General features: G+C 41.1%; 3 protein-coding genes across 7 annotated transcripts; all 3 read left to right on the forward strand.

Annotated features, from left to right (window-relative positions):
* Nucleotides 1-90: 90 nt before the first annotated feature.
* Nucleotides 91-12,773, forward strand: LOC139410740 (mothers against decapentaplegic homolog 2). Of its 4 annotated transcripts, none has more exons than XM_071156192.1 (11): nt 91-337; nt 1,390-1,676; nt 3,673-3,762; nt 4,045-4,238; nt 4,463-4,597; nt 4,696-4,770; nt 4,916-4,969; nt 5,331-5,543; nt 5,706-5,843; nt 10,079-10,223; nt 10,574-12,773. In XM_071156192.1, exons 2-11 carry the CDS (start codon nt 1,450-1,452, stop codon nt 10,695-10,697), a joined length of 1,395 nt encoding a protein of 464 aa, XP_071012293.1. In that variant the 5' UTR covers nt 91-337; nt 1,390-1,449; the 3' UTR covers nt 10,698-12,773. The 4 variants fall into 4 exon arrangements, with proteins under 4 accessions (XP_071012293.1, XP_071012292.1, XP_071012295.1 ...); XM_071156191.1 differs by having other exon boundaries at nt 95-337; nt 1,276-1,676; XM_071156194.1 differs by having other exon boundaries at nt 103-337; nt 4,696-4,758.
* A 454-nt stretch (nt 12,774-13,227) lies between these two features.
* On the forward strand, nt 13,228-14,628 carry LOC139410741 (immediate early response 3-interacting protein 1). The gene is made up of 3 exons (XM_071156196.1): nt 13,228-13,373; nt 13,637-13,738; nt 13,904-14,628. The coding sequence occupies exons 1-3, from the start codon at nt 13,283-13,285 to the stop codon at nt 13,957-13,959; spliced, it is 249 nt and encodes an 82-aa protein (XP_071012297.1). The 5' UTR covers nt 13,228-13,282; the 3' UTR covers nt 13,960-14,628.
* Nucleotides 14,629-14,689: 61 nt separating this feature from the next.
* LOC139410742 (uncharacterized) lies at nt 14,690-17,578 on the forward strand. Of its 2 annotated transcripts, XR_011634533.1 has the most exons (6): nt 14,719-15,271; nt 15,435-15,598; nt 15,772-16,014; nt 16,161-16,370; nt 16,531-16,810; nt 17,244-17,578. XR_011634533.1 is itself a non-coding variant. In XM_071156197.1 (5 exons), exons 1-5 carry the CDS (start codon nt 15,018-15,020, stop codon nt 16,731-16,733), a joined length of 1,074 nt encoding a protein of 357 aa, XP_071012298.1. In that variant the 5' UTR covers nt 14,690-15,017; the 3' UTR covers nt 16,734-17,578. The 2 variants fall into 2 exon arrangements, 1 of the variants encoding a protein (XP_071012298.1); XM_071156197.1 differs by having other exon boundaries at nt 14,690-15,271; nt 16,531-17,578.
* Nucleotides 17,579-21,261: the final 3,683 nt, after the last annotated feature.

Genomic DNA, 21,261 nt, shown 5'->3' on the forward strand with positions numbered 1-21,261 from the left:
AACAATACAGATTGACATTGCTGGCGACCAATCCGTTCTACAAAAGTAATATGATTGTCTTGTTTTATCCAATCAGGTGATAAGAGGAGGGATTACGATTCTGAATGCAGCTAGCCAGCTAGGGTGTGTTTCTTGTTCAGGTCTTGATAGCTTGTGAAGCTAAACAGCTAGCTAGTTATCAGATTTGAAAAAAGGCAACAATCTTTTCGTCGAAATAGCGGCTACATTTATCGTTTTTTTTTTTTTTTAAGGTATCCCTTTGTTTTTGAGGAGTTTCCCACTTTGTCTTTTGCACATATCTTTACACAGAGAAGAGCTCGTGAGCTTCATCATCAGGGTAATGCAATGCTTTTAATTTTCCCTCGACTTTGATGTTGTTAGCTAACGACAGCTAGCAAGCTAACGTTAGCCAGATTTTTTTTATTTGGGCTCGCTAGTTTACGTTAGTTGGCTTATTTATCACTTCTAGTGTTAACATAAAAAACACGATTGTTATTGTAACTGGCAATGATGGCGCTGTATGTCTCAATCAAACCATTGTTTCGTTGTAAGTTAGCTAACCAGTCATTTAGCTGTATTGAAAGCCTGAGTTAGGTGGCTAACGTTAGCTAGCTACAGTAATTGTTGTTTTCACAACAAAAGGTATTGACGATAACGTAATCCCACCATACGAGTCATGTACTCAATCATTTCTGCAGCCTTTCATGGCTTGCTACCTTATGAGTAAATAATTGCAAACTTAACTAACTTAAATAGTAGATTTGTACTGCTGATAAAATGCCTATCATCAACCAACCGGCCTGAAAGTATCAGCTAGCTATGGAGCTAACTAGCCCCTTAGCCGAGGTAGCTAAGCTTGGTACTAACTGCAATATATAAATTAACCAACAATGGAGTTTATCAACAGTATATCACGGTAGATAGCTAACCACCTTTATAATGAAGATGTGGTGTTATACAGCATCCACCAACACTGGTATGAAATGTTTGTTTTGTGGCTATATGTCTATTCGCAAACAATGGTATGTTATGTTTACTTGCTGCTAGTGATTCAGTCCACTGAGTGCTCAAGTCGCCTCTATTATTAGATATATTATGTAACTACAGTTGTTGCTAATGAAATTATGTGATGGTGGGATTTATCTAACAAGTTTTTCAAGACCACCCATTCAATTTAAAATGCACCCATCACACAATTGAATGCACTCGTTATCACAATTTTTTTTATTTAGACATTGATTACTAAATTCCTGTGTTTGATTTTTACCTCCTCAGGTGTCTCATCTCTTTTGCACATATCCAGTTCCTCCTCACTCCAGCCCTGTGATTCCTCACGAAACAGAGGGACCACACCAGAGAAAGGGCTAAACTGTGCATCCCTTCCTCCAGGTCCCCTCTGCCTCAGTGTGTGTTTGAGTTCTCTAAAGACTCCTCCTCGCTACAACCAAAATGTCCTCCATCTTGCCTTTCACCCCTCCGGTAGTTAAGAGGCTCCTGGGGTGGAAGAAGTCAGCCAGTGGTGCCGGGGGTGGAGAGCAGAATGGCCAGGAGGAGAAGTGGTGTGAGAAGGCTGTCAAGAGCCTGGTGAAGAAGCTGAAGAAGACTGGACAGCTGGACGAGCTGGAGAAGGCCATCACCACCCAGAACTGCAACACCAAGTGTGTCACCATCCCCAGGTAAGTAACCATAGCCCCATGCCAGGTAACAGAGCTAGGGTTTGCCTATAGTCATTGTATGGTTCTGTAGAATTAACAGTTGACCATTCATCAGAAACCTACAGGTAACTGCCAAATTAAAGGAAATGCCATCATTATGGCTGCATTTACAAAGTCAGCCCAATTCCACTAACATTATGGCTGTATTTGCAAAGGCAGCCCAATTCTTTTTCACTAGTTGGTCTTTTGACCAATAACATCAATCTTTTTCAGAGCTGATCTGATTGTTCAAAAGACCAGTTAGTGAAATAAATATCAGAATTGGGCTGCCTGTGTAAACGCAGACAAACTGTCTTAATATGGGGCGTTCGGCCATCACGAGCCGCCAGAGCAGCCTCCGTGCGCTTTGGCGTAGGTTCTACAAGTGTCTGGAACTCTATTGGAGGGATACGACACAATTCTTCCATGAGAAATTCTGTAATTTTGTGTTTTATTGGTGGTGGAAAACCCTGTCTCAGGTTGCACTCCAGAATTTCCCATAAGTGTTCAATTGGGGTGAGATCTGGTGACTGACACACACTCACCCTTTAAACACTCCTTTGAGACCCCTCTTTCAGAGTCACAGATGTCTTCTAGCAATGGTAGACAAAATATTACGCAACAGGGCATTTTTACACATGACCCTTAGCATGATGGGATGTTACTTGCATAATTCATTCAGGAACCACACCTGTGTGGAAGCCCCTGCTTTCAATATACTTTGTATCCCTCGTTTATGCAAATGTTTCCTTTATTTTGGCAGTTTCCTGTATGTTTTCTGGAGATTATTATTTAGTATCGGGTAACCCTCTTGTCGCCTCATGTTTCCTTAAACAGCATGTAACATACAAGATCCCAATACATAGAGATCTTAGCAACTCCCAAATTCTTTCACATTTTATAGGCTTCTACTTTGTCTAACATTGACTCTCAGAAATGGTGCAACAGTTTGTTTTGTAAACACTGACTTAGCCTCCCGCTATGTACTTGTATCACATTTGTCTGAGGGTGTAGGGTGAGAACATTCCTTATCAGCCAGTTAACCTTGATGTCCTAGAGTAGAACATGTTCTCTGGGAAATGTTGTGTGCTGTAAAATACCTATTTGTTCAATGATGACTAGCTAAGAACAGTTCAGATGTCTAGTATGTTTATTAGACACTGAGTAAATTTGTATAGAGCTTTTTGACAGATGGAATAAATATATTGTGTAGGCCTATAATTGATGGTCTTGCAAAGAAATTAAAGTTTAATGCTATTTGCCAATCTACATGTCATGTGTATATATTAGAGTGAAGTTTAGAACCTATTCCAGCTTTTAGAACACAGTATATAGGCCTAGCCAATAGTTTAGATTCAGTCCCACTTCAGAGGTAGGCTATATTAGCTCTGAGTTCTAAAGTCAGGATATTGTATGAGCAGCAACTATCACATCATATTTCCCCATTTCATTTTTATTTGATTTCTAGAGTTGTTTATTTTTATCATTCCTTTCTACGTGTCCATTACAATCACAAAGTGAAATATAGAGGGTAGTTAATTGGAAATTTACTTTTTTCCAAGATTGCTCCCTCCTTTCCTTTTAGTTCCATTTTGTGTCTTCTGTGTTTACTTAAATGTCTCAAGATAAGTCAATTGCTTGCGACCTACACAGCTGTGGTGGAAATGTTTCAGTTGTTCCGAAAATTTGATATGCCACAGTAGAAATGTTTTTTTTTGTCTCGCATAATGTTTGTTTGTGTATACTACTGTACTCCCATCTTATGCTGTTGTTTTTCTTTATTCTGTCAAAAGGCTTCTCTTATTTGACGGTTATTTTTTTCAGTTCCAGACTGAAAGAATGAAATACCCGATTGAAAATGACTCTAATAAAAGATGCCTTTTAATGTTTACATTACCCATACTGGTATTTCTGAATGACTCATGCCCCATGTTTATCATTTTGTTTTTGTTTTGTTGTTTGGTTTTTCTGTGCACAGCAATTGCTCTGAAATATGGGGACTGAGTACACCAAATACGATAGAACAGTGGGATACCTCAGGCCTATACAGCTACCCTGACCAAACCAGGTGACTATCCTCAACTGTCCTATGCTACATACTGTTGTACAACCTTGATGTGGGAATTAATCATTCCAGGGGGGTGAGGGACATTGAGAGCACAAATTCTATTCATCCCTCTATCATTCTCATCTCATTTCATCATACCCCACCTCCCCTCTCCACACCCCCACCTTTTGTTTTGCTGGCCACATGCATCTCCTTTTCTTACTCCTATCGATTCCTCCCCCTTTTCTTCCTTTCCTCGCACTCACTTTTCACACCTATTTCCTCCATTGCCTGTCCTGTCAGATCCCTGGATGGGCGCCTGCAGGTCTCGCACAGAAAGGGTCTTCCTCATGTCATCTACTGCCGCTTGTGGCGATGGCCCGACCTGCACAGCCACCATGAGCTGCGTGCCATCGAGGCCTGCGAGTACGCCTTCCACCTCAAGAAGGATGAGGTCTGCATCAACCCCTACCACTACCAGAGGGTGGAGACCCCAGGTAGGTTGTCATTTGAACCACTAGTGTGTGTGTGCTGACTTGTAGGTGCCATCAAAGCCCATGTTGACAGCTAGTTGTGACATTCTTATTTCTGAACATGAAAAAATATTTGTATGAGAGGCTAAAAGTGGTGTTAGTATAATCTTCAACTATGTTTTGTAAAGATGTCACTTATTTTGAATTTTGTTTGGCATTGAATAATATTTTCTCCACCTTTCCTCTAGTTCTGCCACCTGTCCTTGTGCCAAGACACTCAGAAATTCTGACAGAACTGCCCCCATTGGATGACTACACTCATTCCATACCTGAGAACACAAACTTTCCTGCAGGGATCGAGCCTCCAAATAACTACATACCAGGTTTGTGTATCTATCATGAGTTGATATGCAAATGGTATTCACGATAACGAGGTATCCATTTCAGCTCATCAGTATTTTTCCCTCCCCTGTTACTATAGAAACGCCACCACCTGGATACATAAGTGAGGATGGGGAAGCCAGTGATCAACCGATGAATCAAAGTATGGACACAGGTATATTCCACTTACCTCAAATAAGAAGTTCTAACATAAAATAAAAATGTTTGCCAAGTTTAAATTTGTTGATTTAAATATCTTGGTAGATTCTTTGCACAAATAAATCTGACCATGCAACTTTTTTTGTTTTGTCCCATGTTAGGTTCTCCTGCTGATTTGTCCCCTGGCACCCTCTCACCTGTCAATCATAGCATGGGTAAGAAGAATTGTCTTTTTAGACCTGCTCGACGTCTGAAGGACCAGTAATTGATCATCTGAACAAATTTGATTAAACTCATTGACTGCATTTACACAGGCAGCCCAATTCTGATATTTCTGGTTTTGTTACTAATTGGTATTTTGACCAATGAGACCAGCTCTGAAAAAGACATGATGAAAAAAATGTGATTCGTCAGAAGACCAATTAGTGGGAAAAATATCAGAATTTGGGGTGCCTGTGTAAACATCCATTGAGTACAATTTAAATAGCCCAGTGCCCACTCTGGAGATCATTGGTCTATGCCTGTCAACCTGTGTAGTTGTCTTTCATCATGACATCTCACTTTTTTTCCCCCCAGACCTGCAGCCGGTGACCTACTCTGAGCCTGCGTTCTGGTGCTCTATAGCTTACTATGAGCTGAACCAGCGTGTTGGAGAGACCTTCCACGCCTCGCAGCCCTCTCTGACCGTGGACGGTTTTACAGACCCTTCCAACTCAGAGCGTTTCTGTCTGGGCCTGCTCTCCAATGTCAACAGGAACGCCACTGTTGAGATGACCAGGAGGCATATAGGTACAACAGGGGCTATGTCACAAACGGCACACTATTTCCTATATAGTGCATGACTTTTGAAGGCTATGGCTAAAATGAATAGGGTGCCAATTCAGATTTGCCCAGGAACAGAGATGTTTTGTAGCAGAAATACTCATGCTAATTGTCTATTATTTTCCACAGGACGAGGAGTCAGGCTGTATTATATTGGTGGTGAGGTGTTTGCTGAGTGTCTCAGTGATAGCGCCATCTTTGTTCAAAGTCCAAACTGCAACCAGCGGTATGGGTGGCACCCAGCAACCGTGTGCAAAATTCCTCCAGGTAATTTAGCCAAACACAATTTCTTTAATATTCCATGTGTTCCTATAATCATTACTTAGTATTACATGTTTTTCACATGTTTAGATTCCATATTTAGTCAGTCTAACCACTTGTTTCTACAGCCAATATAAAACTGATAGCAGTGTTGTTCTGCAGTCCTTACATGATGCCCAGTAGGAATGGGCATGGTTATTCGAATATCCGAACGGATGTTAGTATTCAAATACTTGAGAGTGGTGAGAAGGAGCTCCGCGGAACCTTAGTGTCCGGAAGTTATTTAGCCATTTATTGTAGTCATAGCGATATGTAGAGTTGCTATTTTCTAAAGTTTTCTCGTCGATTAACTTGTGACATTCCTGGATTACTCATTATACACCATATATATATAAAATTAGGTGGACATTCCTTCAAATGACTGGTTTTGAAGTCTGACGGATGAATCTGGGTTTGGCGGGTGCCAGGAAAACGCTACCTGTCCCAATGCATAGTGCCAACTGTAAAGGTTGGTGGAGGAGGAATAATGCTCTGGGGCTGTTTTTCAATCAAAGTAAACAATTTTTTTTTTTAAAGTCACACAGTAAAATACCTACAGAGGCTATATACATGCGGTACCGAGTCAAATGTGCGGGCATACAGGTCAGTTGAGGTAATTTGTACAGGCTATGACTTGGGTGAATGGAGTGACAATTTTTGGGCCTTCCTCTGACACGTGTTGGTCCTGGATGTCAGTAAGCTTGGCCCCAGTGATATACTGGGCCATACGCCCTACCCTCTGTAGTGCCTTACGGACAGATGACGAGCAATTGCCATACCAGGCGGTGATGAACCGGTCAGGATAGTGCAGCTGTAGAACTTTTTGAGGATCTGGGAACCCAGGTCAAATCTTTTCAGTCTCCTGAGGGTAAAGGACATTCAGCAATGATAGTTTGTTTGTGATGTGTACACCAAGGAACTCTTTTGAGGGCATTTTCCTATAGTCCATGTCCACAATCACTCCTTTGTCTGGCTCACGTTGAGGGAGAGGTTGTTGTCCTGCAACCACACTGTCAGGTCTCTGCCTATAGGGAGGAGGTCAGTCTCATCGTTGTCGATCAGGCCTACCACCGTTGTGTCATCAGCAAACTTAATGATGGTGTTGAAGTCATGCTTGGCCACGCAGTCATGGGGGAACGGGGTACAGGAGGGGGAGTAAGCACCCTCCCCTGAGGGGCCCCTATGTTGAGGATCAGTGTGGCAGATGTTGTTGACTACCCTTACCACCTGGGGGGCGTCGGGAACTCCAGGATCCAGTTGCAGATGAAGGTGATTAGTCCCAGCGTCCTTAGCATAGTCATGAGTTTTGTGGGCACTATGGAGTTGAATGCTGAGCTGTAGTCAATGAACAGCATTCTCACATGGTGTTCCTTTTGTTCAGGTGGGAAAGGGCAGTGTGGAGTGCGATTGCGTCATCTGTGGATCTATTGGGGCGGTATGCCAATTGGAGTGGGTCTAGGGTTTCCGGAATGATGGTGTTGATGTGAGCCATGACCAGCCTTTCAAAGCACTTCATGGCTAACGACATGTTACAGGGTGGTAGTCATTTAGGCAGGTTGCCTTTGCTTTCTTGGGCACAGGGACCATGGTGGTCTGCTTGAAACATGTTAGTATTCAAGAATCGGTCAGGGAGAGGTTGAAAATGTCAGTGAAGACACTTGCCAGTTGTTCCGTGCATGCTCTGATTACACGTCCTGGTAATCCATCTGGCCCCGCGGCCTTGTGAATGTTGACCTGTTTAAAGATCTTGCTCACATCAGCTACGGAGTGTGTGATCACAGTCGTCCGGAACAGCTAGTGCTCTCGTGCATGCTTCAGTGTTGCTTGCCTCGAAACAAGCTTAAAAGCCTCCGGTAGGCTTCCGTCACTGGGCAGACCGCGGCTGTGCTTCCCTTTGTAGTCCATAATAGTTTGCAAGCCCTGCCACATCTGACGAGCGTTGAAGCCGGGGTACTCTGCAACTGTTTTCAAGTCCCCATTGTTCTCATGGTGAAGTCCCTGGGCAGCTTCCTTCCCCTCCTGCAACTAAGTTAGGAAAGATACCTGTATCTTTGTAGTAACTGGGTGTATTGATACAACATCCAAAGTGTAATGACATCACCATGCTCAAAGGGATATTGAATATCTGTTTTTTTTTTTTTTTACCTCACTCGTCTTTGTGATTGAATCTGTGTTTGAAATTCACTCCTCGACTAAGGGACCTTAGAATTATCTGTATGTGTGGAGTACAGAGACGAGGTAGTCATAAAAAAACATGTTAAACACTTATTGCACACAGTGAGTCCATGCAACTTATTATGTGACTTGTTAAGCTAATTTTTACTCCTGAACTTATTCAGGCTTGTCATAACAAAGGGGGTTGAATACTTATTGATTCAAGACGTTTCATATTTTCATTTTTAATTAATTTGTACGAATTTAGAAAAGCAATTCCACTTTGACATTATGGGGTATTGTGTGTAGGCCAGTGACAAACACATCTAAATTGAATCCATTTTAAATTCCACTACAGAATGTGGAAAAGGGAAAGGTGTGTGAATACTTTCTGAAGGCACTGTACAATCCCGAAATCAGCTGTAACTGTCAATAGTAAAACAAAGCTTGAAATTATGTTAGAGGGAACCTGAATTGTAGAGTGATGAGGAGGAGTCTACTGTGTCCAGAAGAGTTCACCATTAATTTTCTGTATTCAGGGTTCACTCAGACATCGTTTTTAAGCTTTGTCTCCCTCATATCAAACTCACCGACCCTTTCACTGCTGCACTCATGCTGAGCGGCACCTCTCTCCCAAGTCACGCATGCTGAGCGGCACCTCTCTCCCAAGTCACGCATGCTGAGCGGCACCTCTCTCCCAAGCCACGCAGGCTGAGCGGCACCTCTCTCCCAAGCCACGCAGGCTGAGCGGCACCTCTCTCCCAAGTCACGCAGGCTGCGCGGCACCTCTCTCCCAAGTCACGCAGGCTGCGCGGCACCTCTCTCCCAAGTCACGCAGGCTGCGCGGCACCTCTCTCCCAAGTCACGCAGGCTGCGCGGCACCTCTCTCCCAAGTCACGCAGGCTGCGCGGCACCTCTCTCCCAAGTCACGCAGGCTGCGCGGCACCTCTCTCCCAAGTCGCGCAGGCTGCGCGGCACCTCTCTCCCAAGTCGCGCAGGTTGCGCGGCACCTCTCTCCCAAGTCGCGCAGGCTGCGCGGCACCTCTCTCCCAAGTCGCGCAGGCTGCGCGGCACCTCTCTCCCAAGTCGCGCAGGCTGCGCGGCACCTCTCTCCCAAGTCGCGCAGGCTGAGCGGCACCTCTCTCCCAAGCCAGTTCCCAAGTTTCAACTTTTTTTTTTTTTTAAATAGTCAAAATAAATATCTGAACAAAATGTACTATTTGCAGTGATGGAGTACCCAATTGTCATACTTGAGTAAAAATATAGATGCCTTTTTAATAGAAAGTTACTCAAGTAAAAGTCACCCAGTAAAAAAACTACTTGAGTAAAAGTAAGGATTTGGTTCTAAATATACTTAAGTAAAAAATAATTTAAAATTCCTTCTATCAAGCGAAGCAGGCGGCATTTTAAAATGTATGGATAGCCAGGGGCACACTCCAACACTCCGATATCATTTACAAAAAAAAACATTTTTTATTTTATTTACCATTTTATTTTACTAGGCAAGTCAGTTAAGAACAAATTCTTATTTACAATGACGGCCTACACCGGCCAAACCCGGACGACGCTGGGCTAATTTTGCGCCGCCCAATTGACTCCCAATCACGGCCGGTTGTGATACAGCCTGGATTCAAACCAGGGTGTCTGTAGTGACGCCTCTAGCATTGAGATGCAGTGCCTTAGACCGCTGCGCCACTCGGGAACCCATAGAAAAGATGCATTTGTGTTTAGTGATTCCGCCAGATCAGAGGCAGAAGGGATGACCATGTGTTGGATTGGTAAGTGTGTGAATTGGACCATTTTCCTGTCCTGCTAAGCATTCAAAATACAACGAGTACTTTTGGGTGTCAGGTCAAATGTATGGAGTAAAAAGTACACTATTTTTTTTAGAAATGTGAAAAATATCAATAGTAAAGTACAGATACCCCCAAAACTACTTAAGTAGTACTTTAAAATATTTTTACTTCAGTACTTTACACCCCTGCTTATTTGACTAGTGAAATCATTTCTAATGTCTCAACTGACCCTCTCCTTCCAATGCCCCTCAGGTTGTAACCTGAAGATCTTCAACAACCAGGAGTTTGCCGCCCTGCTGGCCCAGTCCGTGAACCAGGGCTTTGAGGCTGTGTACCAGCTCACCAGGATGTGCACCATCCGCATGAGTTTTGTCAAAGGCTGGGGGGCTGAATACAGGCAAGCATGATGACCGACTTGTTACTTTTTATTCTTTCAGTTGTACACAATGGCATAGTTAGTAGAAGATGAATAGTTGGAGGAAGACAGTAATATTAATGTAATCATTGGCATATATTTAAAAAAAACATTAGCCTGCTAATGATCCATTTTTCTGTATTTGTAGAAACTTTGGAATGTTTAAGGAGTTGGGATGGGTATTCAAATGTGATTTGTCCCTCTTAAACAATACTTCTGTTATGGAAGAAGTCAAGAGAGGTTCAGGCTATTCTTTGTTTTTTGGTGACATTCCTGTGCTTGCATGCTGAGTGATTTCACCAATTTGTCATTGTTGTCTTTTTGTCTACTAGACGGCAGACTGTCACGAGCACTCCCTGCTGGATTGAACTGCATTTGAATGGACCTCTCCAATGGCTGGACAAAGTGTTGACTCAGATGGGTTCCCCTTCTGTACGCTGCTCCAGTATGTCATAATGCTAGAAAACGACCCAAAACGTCGCCCACTCAAAGATCATCAAATTCTAACTTGCAAGTCCTATCATGAAAAAAAGCTGCAGAAATAATTTCTGCTATTAACATACTTCATAGTATTTGTGGCCTAGCTCCACGTCCCTGTCTAAACACACACACACACAGCAAGACATACTTTTCAGAATAGAATTAGGCACTTTGTTACCCATCTTTGTTAAATTGCTTTCCCCCAAATCCTTAATATTAGATCTATTTGTGGTGCAAATAAAATGTATATTGATTTTTAAAGTCCAGGTATGAGTTATTGGAGGCAGTGGAAATACCAAAAAATATTTTACAAATAGTTTCTCAGTATTGGAGAATGCTTGTATAAGTAACACAAGCGTGAATGCTAAATGAATTTTGGTTCAACTCATCCATCCATCTTTTTGGCCATGAGGTAACTTTTCTCTGGGAAACATGGACCCATCTGTTTTTGTCTGGGGAGTTAGTGTGGTTAAGAAATGAAGATGGCATTTGTCGCTTTCTCCTCGAAGGGAAATGCTCAATTATGTTTTTAAAATGTAATTGTTTAATTTACCTAATTAACTCTACCCTTTTGTCAAAATGTATTTTTTTTAAATTCCAGATGTGTCGTTGTAAGACACCTCTTAATGGACATATAGGAATGTTTAGCAAAAAAAACTAAACAAGCTGCGAAATCAATCCGGCTGTAGTTGACATACATTTTAGCTCTGTCATTATATGGCACCTCCAATGTAATTATAGGTAGCCCGTGTTTTCATTTGGACCACACCGCCTCAGATGCAGGCTAGTGAATTCTAGGCTCTGTTAGGTTTGGATGCAACGGGCAAGGACCAGAGAATATCAGCTGTAAAATCTTTTTTTGATGTCTCACTTGGTGTCCAGGTCTCTCGAGGTGAATTGTTAAAAAGTTATTTCACTTGGAGAATGGAAGGTATCAATGAATTTCATTCTATATTGTTTTTAGCCTATATCCCCTTTCTTTTGCTACTTTTTTGTATTCTCATGTATTTTTATATATAAATATAATTCAACTTCTGTCGTTCACTTTTTATTAAAGTTAATATTTTCAAGACTGTCTCTTTTTAAGTGACATGGTGAGCATGGATCATTAGTGGGTTTTTTGTGTTTTTTTTAAGGTTCAACTTGAATCCAATTTAAGCCCTTGCCTTGGTAAGAAAAACACAGCCCCATGTTATGTAGACAGTTTCTGTCTCTTTAAAAGAATAAACTTGGTGCATCAGAAGTACACAAATCAAAGCATAAATGCCTGTAACATGATATCTGCTTTCCTGCAATGTATGGATGGGTTATGTGACTGAGGAATGTTGTATAAACTTCTTTTGACTCATTCATCTCTTCACTCTTGAAACACATTTGATTTCTGGAAGCTGTTTGGTGCTCAGTAAAGGATAAAAAGGTCCACCATAAAACAGTGGTCAACCAAAAAAAGTGATTTATTTTTTAGCTAAATGTTACAGAAACTTGGCAGTATTCTATGTTCTTACATCACAAAAGGAAGAGAGAAATGAAACTGCACACTGGGACATATTTTCTGTATTAGTGTGCATTGTATTTGTTCTTGTCTATAAAATACAGTATGTACAACAAGACTGAGCTTGCAGTCTGACATTGTCATTTTGTGGCTATTGCAAGATTTCTTTTAACATCTATTTTCTCCCATCTCCTTTATTGATGTTATTCATCTATTAACCTTACGGCACTAGTGATTGTACTTTGTAAGTGCAACTAGTGAGTTTGGATTTGGGGAACTGAACCATGTGTTAAGGTCCAGTGTTGAATCCTTGTACCATTGGCCTACAATATATGAATGTGAAGAGAGTACATAACAAATCTGAAGTGGACCAGACGTACATTATACAGTAGTGTGTATTTAACAGTCAAATATTTGCAAAACAGTCAGTACAGTAGTTCTCAGTTTTACCAGTAGAGGGCGTTATTGATAGAGCAGGTTTTTTTTCTGACCATATGCTTCTCAGGCGTGTGGCATATTATGCAGACTTCATAAAACACTAATAAAGATTTTTATTCTCATGATGCCCATGTGTTTCTTTCCATCTTTATTAACAAGAATGTTTACCACTGATCTCAGTGGTCTACAGTGGTGTACTCATGTTTACCTTTTCTCATCTACAGAAATGTAACTTCTGGGAATATGCCTTTACCTTTCTAGTAAATCAAGTGCAAATAAAGGAGATATTGAGGTGTTATTAACGGAGATAGCCTTCCAGTGGTGTGTCTGGCTAGATACATCAATAACCTCTCAGGAATGTTAGCTAGTTCAACTGCAACGTTTTCAAGCACTTACCACATTAAATCAATAGTCACAAAATGCTACCCCTTTGGACATGAGTATGGATTATGATTATACAGTATTGGTATTACATTGGTCATTTACTGTTGGGCACCCACTTTTGTATTCCGTCAAGAAAGTCACGCTTTCGAACTGCCCGTTCAATTTGTTCTTCTCATGATGCCATACATTTAGGCAACGTCATAAGGAAATACTTGAAGCTGCTAACGTCAGCTAACACGTTACAGATATGGCGTTTACATTATACTCCCTTATTCAAGCGGTGATTTTGTGTGTAAATGCTGTCGCCGTATTGCACGAAGAAAGATTTTTAAGTAAAAGTAAGTGGCCGTCTACACATTTGGTCTAACATTACTTTCAACAATGATTTGCTTGCTTGCTTGCTAGCTAGACAGGGAAGCAAGAAAGTAACGATATTTGGTTGATATGAGTCATTTTAGGATAATTTGGCGTTACCGCTAAATTAGCTAGCTAACTACACCAGTATAATGAGTTAGAAAAGCGTACAGATACGTTGATCTGCCTCATGGCCAGGGTCATTTTTGTTTGCATTAATGTAATTGTTTTGTTCCTTCTAACTTAGTTGGCTGGGGTGTGGACCAAAGTATTGGGGGATTTGGTGATGAACCGGGCATTAAAGTGCAGCTAATGAACCTTGTCCGCTCTGTGAGAACAGTAATGAGAGGTATGACTGAAAAATCAATACCATTTATAAATATCAAACATCGTTCTGCATGCATTTTTTTTTAATAGATTTTTCTTGTTTTCTATAAACACTTTTATGATGTTGACCTAACTGAACTGAGACTGGTTTGTGGCATTTTTCATCATATTTTCTCTCATCTTGCAGTGCCCTTGATTGCTGTCAATTCGGTCTGCATTGTGTTGTTGCTGCTGTTTGGCTGAAGCGAAGACTTGACTGAATCTGGATGTTGAACTAAGAGAAGACATTTTCAGGGCTCATGGGGATGTCTCCATGATTCCTGAAGGAGAAACCCTACATGCACAACAAAGAAGATTACACACACACACACACACACACACACACACGTGTTGTATCACAAAGAATCAGCATTACATTTGATTTCCTTTTTATTTATTCCCACTTTACATGGTCAGACTGAGTAACAGTTCAGATGCAGGAACAGTCAGTGTTTACTCCTTTACGCCATTCAGTTTCTTTCAAAGACACCGGTTAGTCAATGATGTTTACACAAAGCAGTCCAAAGCATGTTGCTGCTGGATGATTTCTACAATGTCAAAGGATAATTTACTTTGAGCATGCAATTTAATTAAACTTTCTTTCTCCTAATATGAAACTGTGATTGCGTCACAGTGCTGATTATGGCATGCATGTTGCTGTTAACATATTGTAATCTTATGTTGCAAAAAGTGTATTTTTCTTCACACCTTCCTGGACAAAATGTTAAATGTACATAATTTGAACAGACATAAACGCCATAAATCGGGATATATATTTTGTGTCTCATGTAGACAACTTAATTATGTATGACTTTTTTTCTCAGTATCTTTCAATCAATTACTTGAAAAAAATAAAGATGTTTTAAATATCAACACATTTTGAGTTTGTTCATATCAATAACTGATATTACCCAACGACATTACATTTTGCGTTGTATTGTTTTGTCCCATAACGCACTCCTTACTTCACAACTTTCGTTTTGATCATGGTTGAAAGTGTCAAAAGTGCAGTAAGGAGACCAAAGTGACTTGATTAGGAATATATTTGTTAAATACAAAATTGTGTGCATGTTGGCGATGTTTTTTGTTTTTTAATTGCCGTGTATCAATGGCATGGCAGTGTACTCTCGAACTAGCTGCAAACTTCAGCACAAGGGCAACTAGCACTCGTTCTCCCGAGGAGGCCTTCCTATAACAGTATAGTACATATTAGTGACCAAGTACAATAGAGTCGGTGGATGCATCTCATGTAATACTTGAAAATGGAAAATATTATGACCAACGTTTTCATTGCTGGGCTCCCAGCGTGTGCCATATATTTTCTTTACGCCAACATTTATTGCTCTTATAAACTACTGAAAGCTAATGTGGTGTTTGACAGTCGTCAGAGGATTCCAAGTTTTGCCTACCTTTTTCTCAGATATGTATTCAGAGCTCTTATCAAAAGACAGGGGCATTTGTACTTTTGCGATAGAGATGTCAAAGGTGAAGTTGCCTTCACCATCTTTAACTGCAGGTAAACTGATTGCGCTTGACAATGTAGCAGTCCAATTTGTTTTAGTGCTATGGTTTGCTTTTATTATAATAATTTCAAACAACACTGCCTTACAAAGATGGTTGTTTATTTGTTCACATTTGGACCAATTATCTCCTATGTGCTGTACTTTTTTCTCTCTAAGGTTCAACAAGGATCTACTGAGGAGGTTCTGTAGTGCAGCTGGATATGGCTGGGACTACCCAGACATTGAGTTCAGGGATATCCCTCTGTGTTACCCAGACACCCTCTGTCTGCGGATGCTTGACATATTAATATCTGCTGAGAAGTTCAGATTGAGCCCTCTGGGTAAGTAACACATCCTCTGCTGGCTGGGTATTGCATGTCTTTGAAGGCCATCCAAATGTCAACACTCAAGGTACTCAGTTTTCTTCCTACATTTCTGTAGAATATATTAATTCAATTCAGCCAGATGTGTAGTTCATACAAAATCCCCCCACTTCAATACATTGTTTCCTTAGGTCTAGTCCGGGTACGTCAGAGTTTGAGAACATGGCAGCCAATAGATGAGCTGAAGAAGGGACCCTTCAAGTTGCAGGCTCGTGTGTTAGAGTACAGGGTCGTTGAAGATGGGGTGGAGGTTGACATTTCTTTAACTGCCATTTCACACACTGACCAGCCAGTATGGGAGAGTGTTTTGACAATGCTCTCCCAGGACAGAGGCCGAACACCAAACACACAACCTAAACCTGAGTGGTATGATGGTGAGTAGACCAATACTTAAGTTAATTAATTCTACATTTTGCCACCAGTCAACAAACCTGAGGAAGTTGAATGAAATTGTTCTATTCAAGTTTGAATAGCACAGAACCCACATCATAAACCAATATATTTTCTTACACTTTGACAGGTCACATGGACACATCAGAGCCAGATGACGTGAAGGCGGTGGATATCAATGTTCCCTGGACTACAGGACTGAAGTTTGTGTGGGCTTTCTCTGACTACTCTCCACGTTGTCTCCTAACTCTTCCTGCTAAACTCTTGGGCTGCAGATGTACCCCAACTCCTAGTCTATGGATGCTGTCTAAATGCTTGGCTGAAATTGAAAAGCACAAAGGTAAAGTAGCTTTTCTAGTGATTCTACCTCAAAACTGAATTATTTATAAGCAAAATGATGGTGGCTCAAATAGTATTTTTTTGTTGTTGCTGTCCATACTTTATTTATCCTCAATCTAGCACCTTGATTGATATTCTCCAAACATCCATTGATTCCACAGGAGTTGATGCCATTAGAGCCCCCATCTCTGTCACCGCAGAGTTCAAGGAACCATTGTTGGTACCAGGAAAAGTGACCATCAAATTTTGTGAGAGTGCGGGAGTGCAGTCCAAATGTGTTAGCTTCCAAATGGAGCAATATGAGAGGAAGATACTTCACATCACGGGACAAATCTGCAGGACTACTGTAGAGGATGTGAATTAAAGATGAAAACGGTGCCAATGGCCACACCAGCACCGTTTTTGTTTTTGTTGCCGAGATGAGGAGCATCACGTAGCATGGTAAAAAAAAAAATGCAGTACTCTTCTATGATGTGTTAAATGATGTCAGAGTTGAAAAAACAGTTTGTTGTTTGCAGTAACTTCTTTGTTGTAATATCGCAAATGGTGTGGCTGCTTCACCAATAAGGATTCCAGCTTTAAGATGATCAGTTATGACATGACATTGTATAAATATCAGGTAGATGAAAGTCATAATAATAAGGGATGATTGTGTAATTATTAGTGGAATGACATCTCATCCCTGCCATTATGTGGCATCCTAGTCAGTGCGGCATAGGCTTCATGGCCCAGCAGGAGATTTACACAAATGTATCTTCAATCCAAAGTACCCCAATACTGCTACCCTCTAGAGTAGATATTTACATCAAACAAGAACTGCAGTCTTAAGGCATTTTCTGTGTTCTCTACAACTCTAATGTTACTATGTCCACAGAAGCACCATAAGCTACAGTACCAGGCGTATGCTGATGCAGACAAGGTCCCTACAGGGAATGGAGACTTTAATATTTGACCTGTTTGATATTCTTGTTCCCTGCCTTCATGTATATAAAGGTCTTTTCTCTTGTATTACTCATTGTAAAATGGAGGTGTAGGCAGGAAATATGTAGATGAACATAAACAGTATTGTTCACTGAAATGCTTTGTAGAGATCCATGAATTAAACTATACCTTAAGTTTAATGTCAGTATTTACATATTTCTGCCAAACTTCAAAGAGTGGTGATTAGATTCTGCCTAGGAGTAAAATGTTAAATAAATATTACTAAAATGAATTGTAGTTTCAGTTCATGTGGTGAAAAAATCATCTTTATTGTGAGTGGATTAGGTGAAGTAATATTATGATATTGTTTGCATGCCCATAGAGATGTATGTAATTCTGCAGTTGTAGAGTTGGAAATTCAATTTTATGTAACCTTAAATCATGTGATCAGAAGCCCGGATCTCTCCGGCCTTACTGTATATGGTGGTTGTGTAATCAAAAGAGCATCCCGTGACTGCCTCTCATTGCACAGAGAGTATATGTGTTTTTTTCCAGTGTTTGAGGGAAGGAGAGGGGATGAGGTTGTGAAGAAAAGCATCCGTTAGTAGACCTTCATATCACCGAATAACTGAACAGCACCTGACAATATTTAGTCTGACTGCCCACTGATGAAATCCTGCCAATACGTCCCACATGTGACGTAATTTACATTACTGTAACCCCCTAACATTTTGAAGAAGGAAGACAGCACAACAGAGGACTACACAACTTTTGGTAAAACATTCTTGTTTTATTAAGTTTGCCTGCAGCTCTTGCACATGCTGGAAACATTGCTCTGTGATTGTTGTTGAATATGACCGAGGATCAGAAAATCAAACATAACTTTATGGTAGTGAACCTAAAGGCATGTTTCGTCTTACATCTTAGTATGCTGTGTAGCAAAGCTTTGAATGAATCATACTTATATTTTTTTGTTGCAATGATATCACACCTAATTTTCTTGTTCCTCACTCAGTGACCACAAAGCAGCATTTACACCTCTCATCCATCATCGTGCAGAGACAGATGAATGGATTCTTGAACTATTCAAGGACATATGAACATGACTATCCAGTATTTTAAAGGTACAGTGTATTCAGACCCCTTGACTTTTTCCCCATTTTGTTACTTTACAGCATTATTCTAAAATTGATTAAATAGTTTTTTCCCCTCATCAGAGCAAAAACAATTTTAGAAATGTTTGCGAATGTATACAAAAATTAAACTGAAATATCACATTTACATAAGTATTCAGACACTTTACTCAGTACTTTGTTGAAGAACCTTTGGCAGCGATTACAGCCTTGAGTCTTCTTGGGTATGACGCTACAAGCTTGGCACACCTGTATTTGGGGTGTTTCACCCATTCTTCTCTGCAGATCCTCTCAAGCTCTGTCAGGTTGGATGGGGAGTGTCGCTGCCCGGCCACTCAAGGACATTTGGAGACTTGTCCCGAAGCCACTCCTGTATTGTCTTGGCTGTGTGCTTAGGGTCGTTGTCCGGTTAGAAGGTGAACCTTGGCCCTAGTCTGAAGTCCTGAGCGCTCTGGAGTAGGTTTTCATCAAGGATCTCTGTACTTTACTCTGTTCATTTTTCCCTCAATCCTGACTAGTCTCCAAGTCCCTGCCACTGAAAAACATTGCCACACCATGATGCATCCACCACCATGCTTTACCATGGGGATGGTGCTAGGTTTCCTCCAGATGTGACGCTTGGCATTCAGGCCAAATAGTTCAATCTTTGTTTCATATGGTCTGAGAGTCTTTAGGTGCTTTATAGCAAACTCCAAGCAGACTGTCGTACCTTTTTAAAATGTATATTTTTTAACCATTATTTAACTAGGCAAGTCCATTAAGAACAAATGTATTTACAATTGCGCCTTACCAAAAGGCCTCCTGCGGAGATGAGGGCTGGAATTCAAAATATACAAATATAGGACAAAACACATATCACAACATAAAGAGAGGCCTAAGACAACAACATAGCATGGCAGCAACACATGACAACACAGCATAGTATCAACACAACATGGTAGCAACACAACATGGCAGCAGCACAAAACATGGTACAAACATTATTGGACACAGACAACAGCACAAAGGCAAGAAGGTAGAGACAACAATACATCGGGCGATGCACCACAACTGTCAGTAAGAGTGTCCATGACAGTCTTTGCATGAAGATAACTGTCCAGTTTGAGTGTTTTTTGCAGCTCGTTCCAGTCTCTAGCTCCAGCGAACTGAAAAGAGAAGCGACCAAGCGATGTGTGCACTTTGGGGACCTTTAACAGAATGTGAGTGGTGGAATGGGTGTTGTATGTGGAGGATGAGGGCTGCAGTAGATATCTCAGATGAGGGGAGTGAAGCCTAAGAGGTTTTTATAAATAAGCATCAACCAGTGAGTCTTGCGACAGGTATACAGAGATGACCAGTTACACAGGAGTGCAGTGATGTGTCCTATAAGGAGCATTGGTGGCAAAGCTGATGGCCGAATGGTAAAGAACATTAACCGCTCGAGAGCACCCTTACCTGCCAATCTATAAATTACGTCTCCGTAATCTAGTGTAGGTAGGATGCTCATCTGAGTCAGGGTTAGTTTGGCAGCTGGGGTGAAAGAGGAGCGACTACGATAGAGGAAACCAAGTCTAGATTTAAGCCTGCAGCTTTGATATTTGCTGAGAAGGACAGTCTAGCCATACTCCCAAGTACTTGTATGAGGTGACTACCTCAAGCTCTAAACTCTCAGAGGTAGTAATCACACCGGTAGGGAGAGGGGCATTTTTCTTACCAAATCACATGACCTTTGTTTTGGAGGTGTTCAGAACAGGGTTAAGGGCAGAGAAAGCTTGTTGGACACCAAGAAAGATTTGTTGTGGACCGTTTAACACATAATCCGGGGAGGGACCAGCTGAGTATAAGACTGTATTATCTGCTTATGAATGGATGAGAGAGCTTCTTACTGCCTGAGCTACAGTATGTTGTTGATGTAAATTGAGAAGAGCATGGGGCCTAGGATTGAGCCTTGGGGTACTCCCTTGATGGCAGACAGTTTCTGAGACATGTTCTAAGTTTATACACTGCACTCTTTGAGAGAGGTACAGTGCCTTGCGAAAGTATTCGGCCCCCTTGAACTTTGCGACCTTTTGCCACATTTCAGGCTTCAAACATAAAGATATAAAACTGTATTTTTTTGTGAAGAATCAACAACAAGTGGGACACAATCATGAAGTGGAACAACATTTATTGGATATTTCAAACTTTTTTAACAAATCAAAAACTGAAAAATTGGGCGTGCAAAATTATTCAGCCCCCTTAAGTTAATACTTTGTAGCGCCACCTTTTGCTGTGATTACAGCTGTAAGTCGCTTGGGGTATGTCTCTATCAGTTTTGCACATCGAGAGACTGAATTTTTTTCCCATTCCTCCTTGCAAAACAGCTCGAGCTCAGTGAGGTTGGATGGAGAGCATTTGTGAACAGCAGTTTTCAGTTCTTTCCACAGATTCTCGATTGGATTCAGGTCTGGACTTTGACTTGGCCATTCTAACACCTGGATATGTTTATTTTTGAACCATTCCATTGTAGATTTTGCTTTATGTTTTGGATCATTGTCTTGTTGGAAGACAAATCTCCGTCCCAGTCTCAGGTCTTTTGCAGACTCCATCAGGTTTTCTTCCAGAATGGTCCTGTATTTGGCTCCATCCATCTTCCCATCAATTTTAACCATCTTCCCTGTCCCTGCTGAAGAAAAGCAGGCCCAAACCATGATGCTGCCACCACCATGTTTGACAGTGGGGATGGTGTGTTCAGCTGTGTTGCTTTTACGCCAAACATAACGTTTTGCATTGTTGCCAAAAGTTCAATTTTGGTTTCATCTGACCAGAGCACCTTCTTCCACATGTTTGGTGTGTCTCCCAGGTGGCTTGTGGCAAACT

This window comes from Oncorhynchus clarkii, chromosome 6, assembly GCF_045791955.1.
Source record: "Oncorhynchus clarkii lewisi isolate Uvic-CL-2024 chromosome 6, UVic_Ocla_1.0, whole genome shotgun sequence".
Taxonomy (NCBI): domain Eukaryota; kingdom Metazoa; phylum Chordata; class Actinopteri; order Salmoniformes; family Salmonidae; genus Oncorhynchus; species Oncorhynchus clarkii.

Coding starts and splice junctions, on each gene's coding strand:
- LOC139410740 (XM_071156192.1), top strand. CDS start 1,450: ATGTCCTCCATCTTGCCTTTCACCCCTCCGGTAGTTAAGAGGCTCCTG. Junction 5,844..10,078: donor CGTGTGCAAAATTCCTCCAG/GTAATTTAGCCA, acceptor AATGCCCCTCAG/GTTGTAACCTGAAGATCTTC. Junction 10,224..10,573: donor GGCTGGGGGGCTGAATACAG/GCAAGCATGATG, acceptor TTTGTCTACTAG/ACGGCAGACTGTCACGAGCA.
- LOC139410741 (XM_071156196.1), top strand. CDS start 13,283: ATGGCGTTTACATTATACTCCCTTATTCAAGCGGTGATTTTGTGTGTA. Junction 13,374..13,636: donor AGAAAGATTTTTAAGTAAAA/GTAAGTGGCCGT, acceptor CTTCTAACTTAG/TTGGCTGGGGTGTGGACCAA. Junction 13,739..13,903: donor TGTGAGAACAGTAATGAGAG/GTATGACTGAAA, acceptor CTCATCTTGCAG/TGCCCTTGATTGCTGTCAAT.
- LOC139410742 (XM_071156197.1), top strand. CDS start 15,018: ATGGAAAATATTATGACCAACGTTTTCATTGCTGGGCTCCCAGCGTGT. Junction 15,272..15,434: donor TTCACCATCTTTAACTGCAG/GTAAACTGATTG, acceptor TTTCTCTCTAAG/GTTCAACAAGGATCTACTGA. Junction 15,599..15,771: donor GTTCAGATTGAGCCCTCTGG/GTAAGTAACACA, acceptor TTGTTTCCTTAG/GTCTAGTCCGGGTACGTCAG.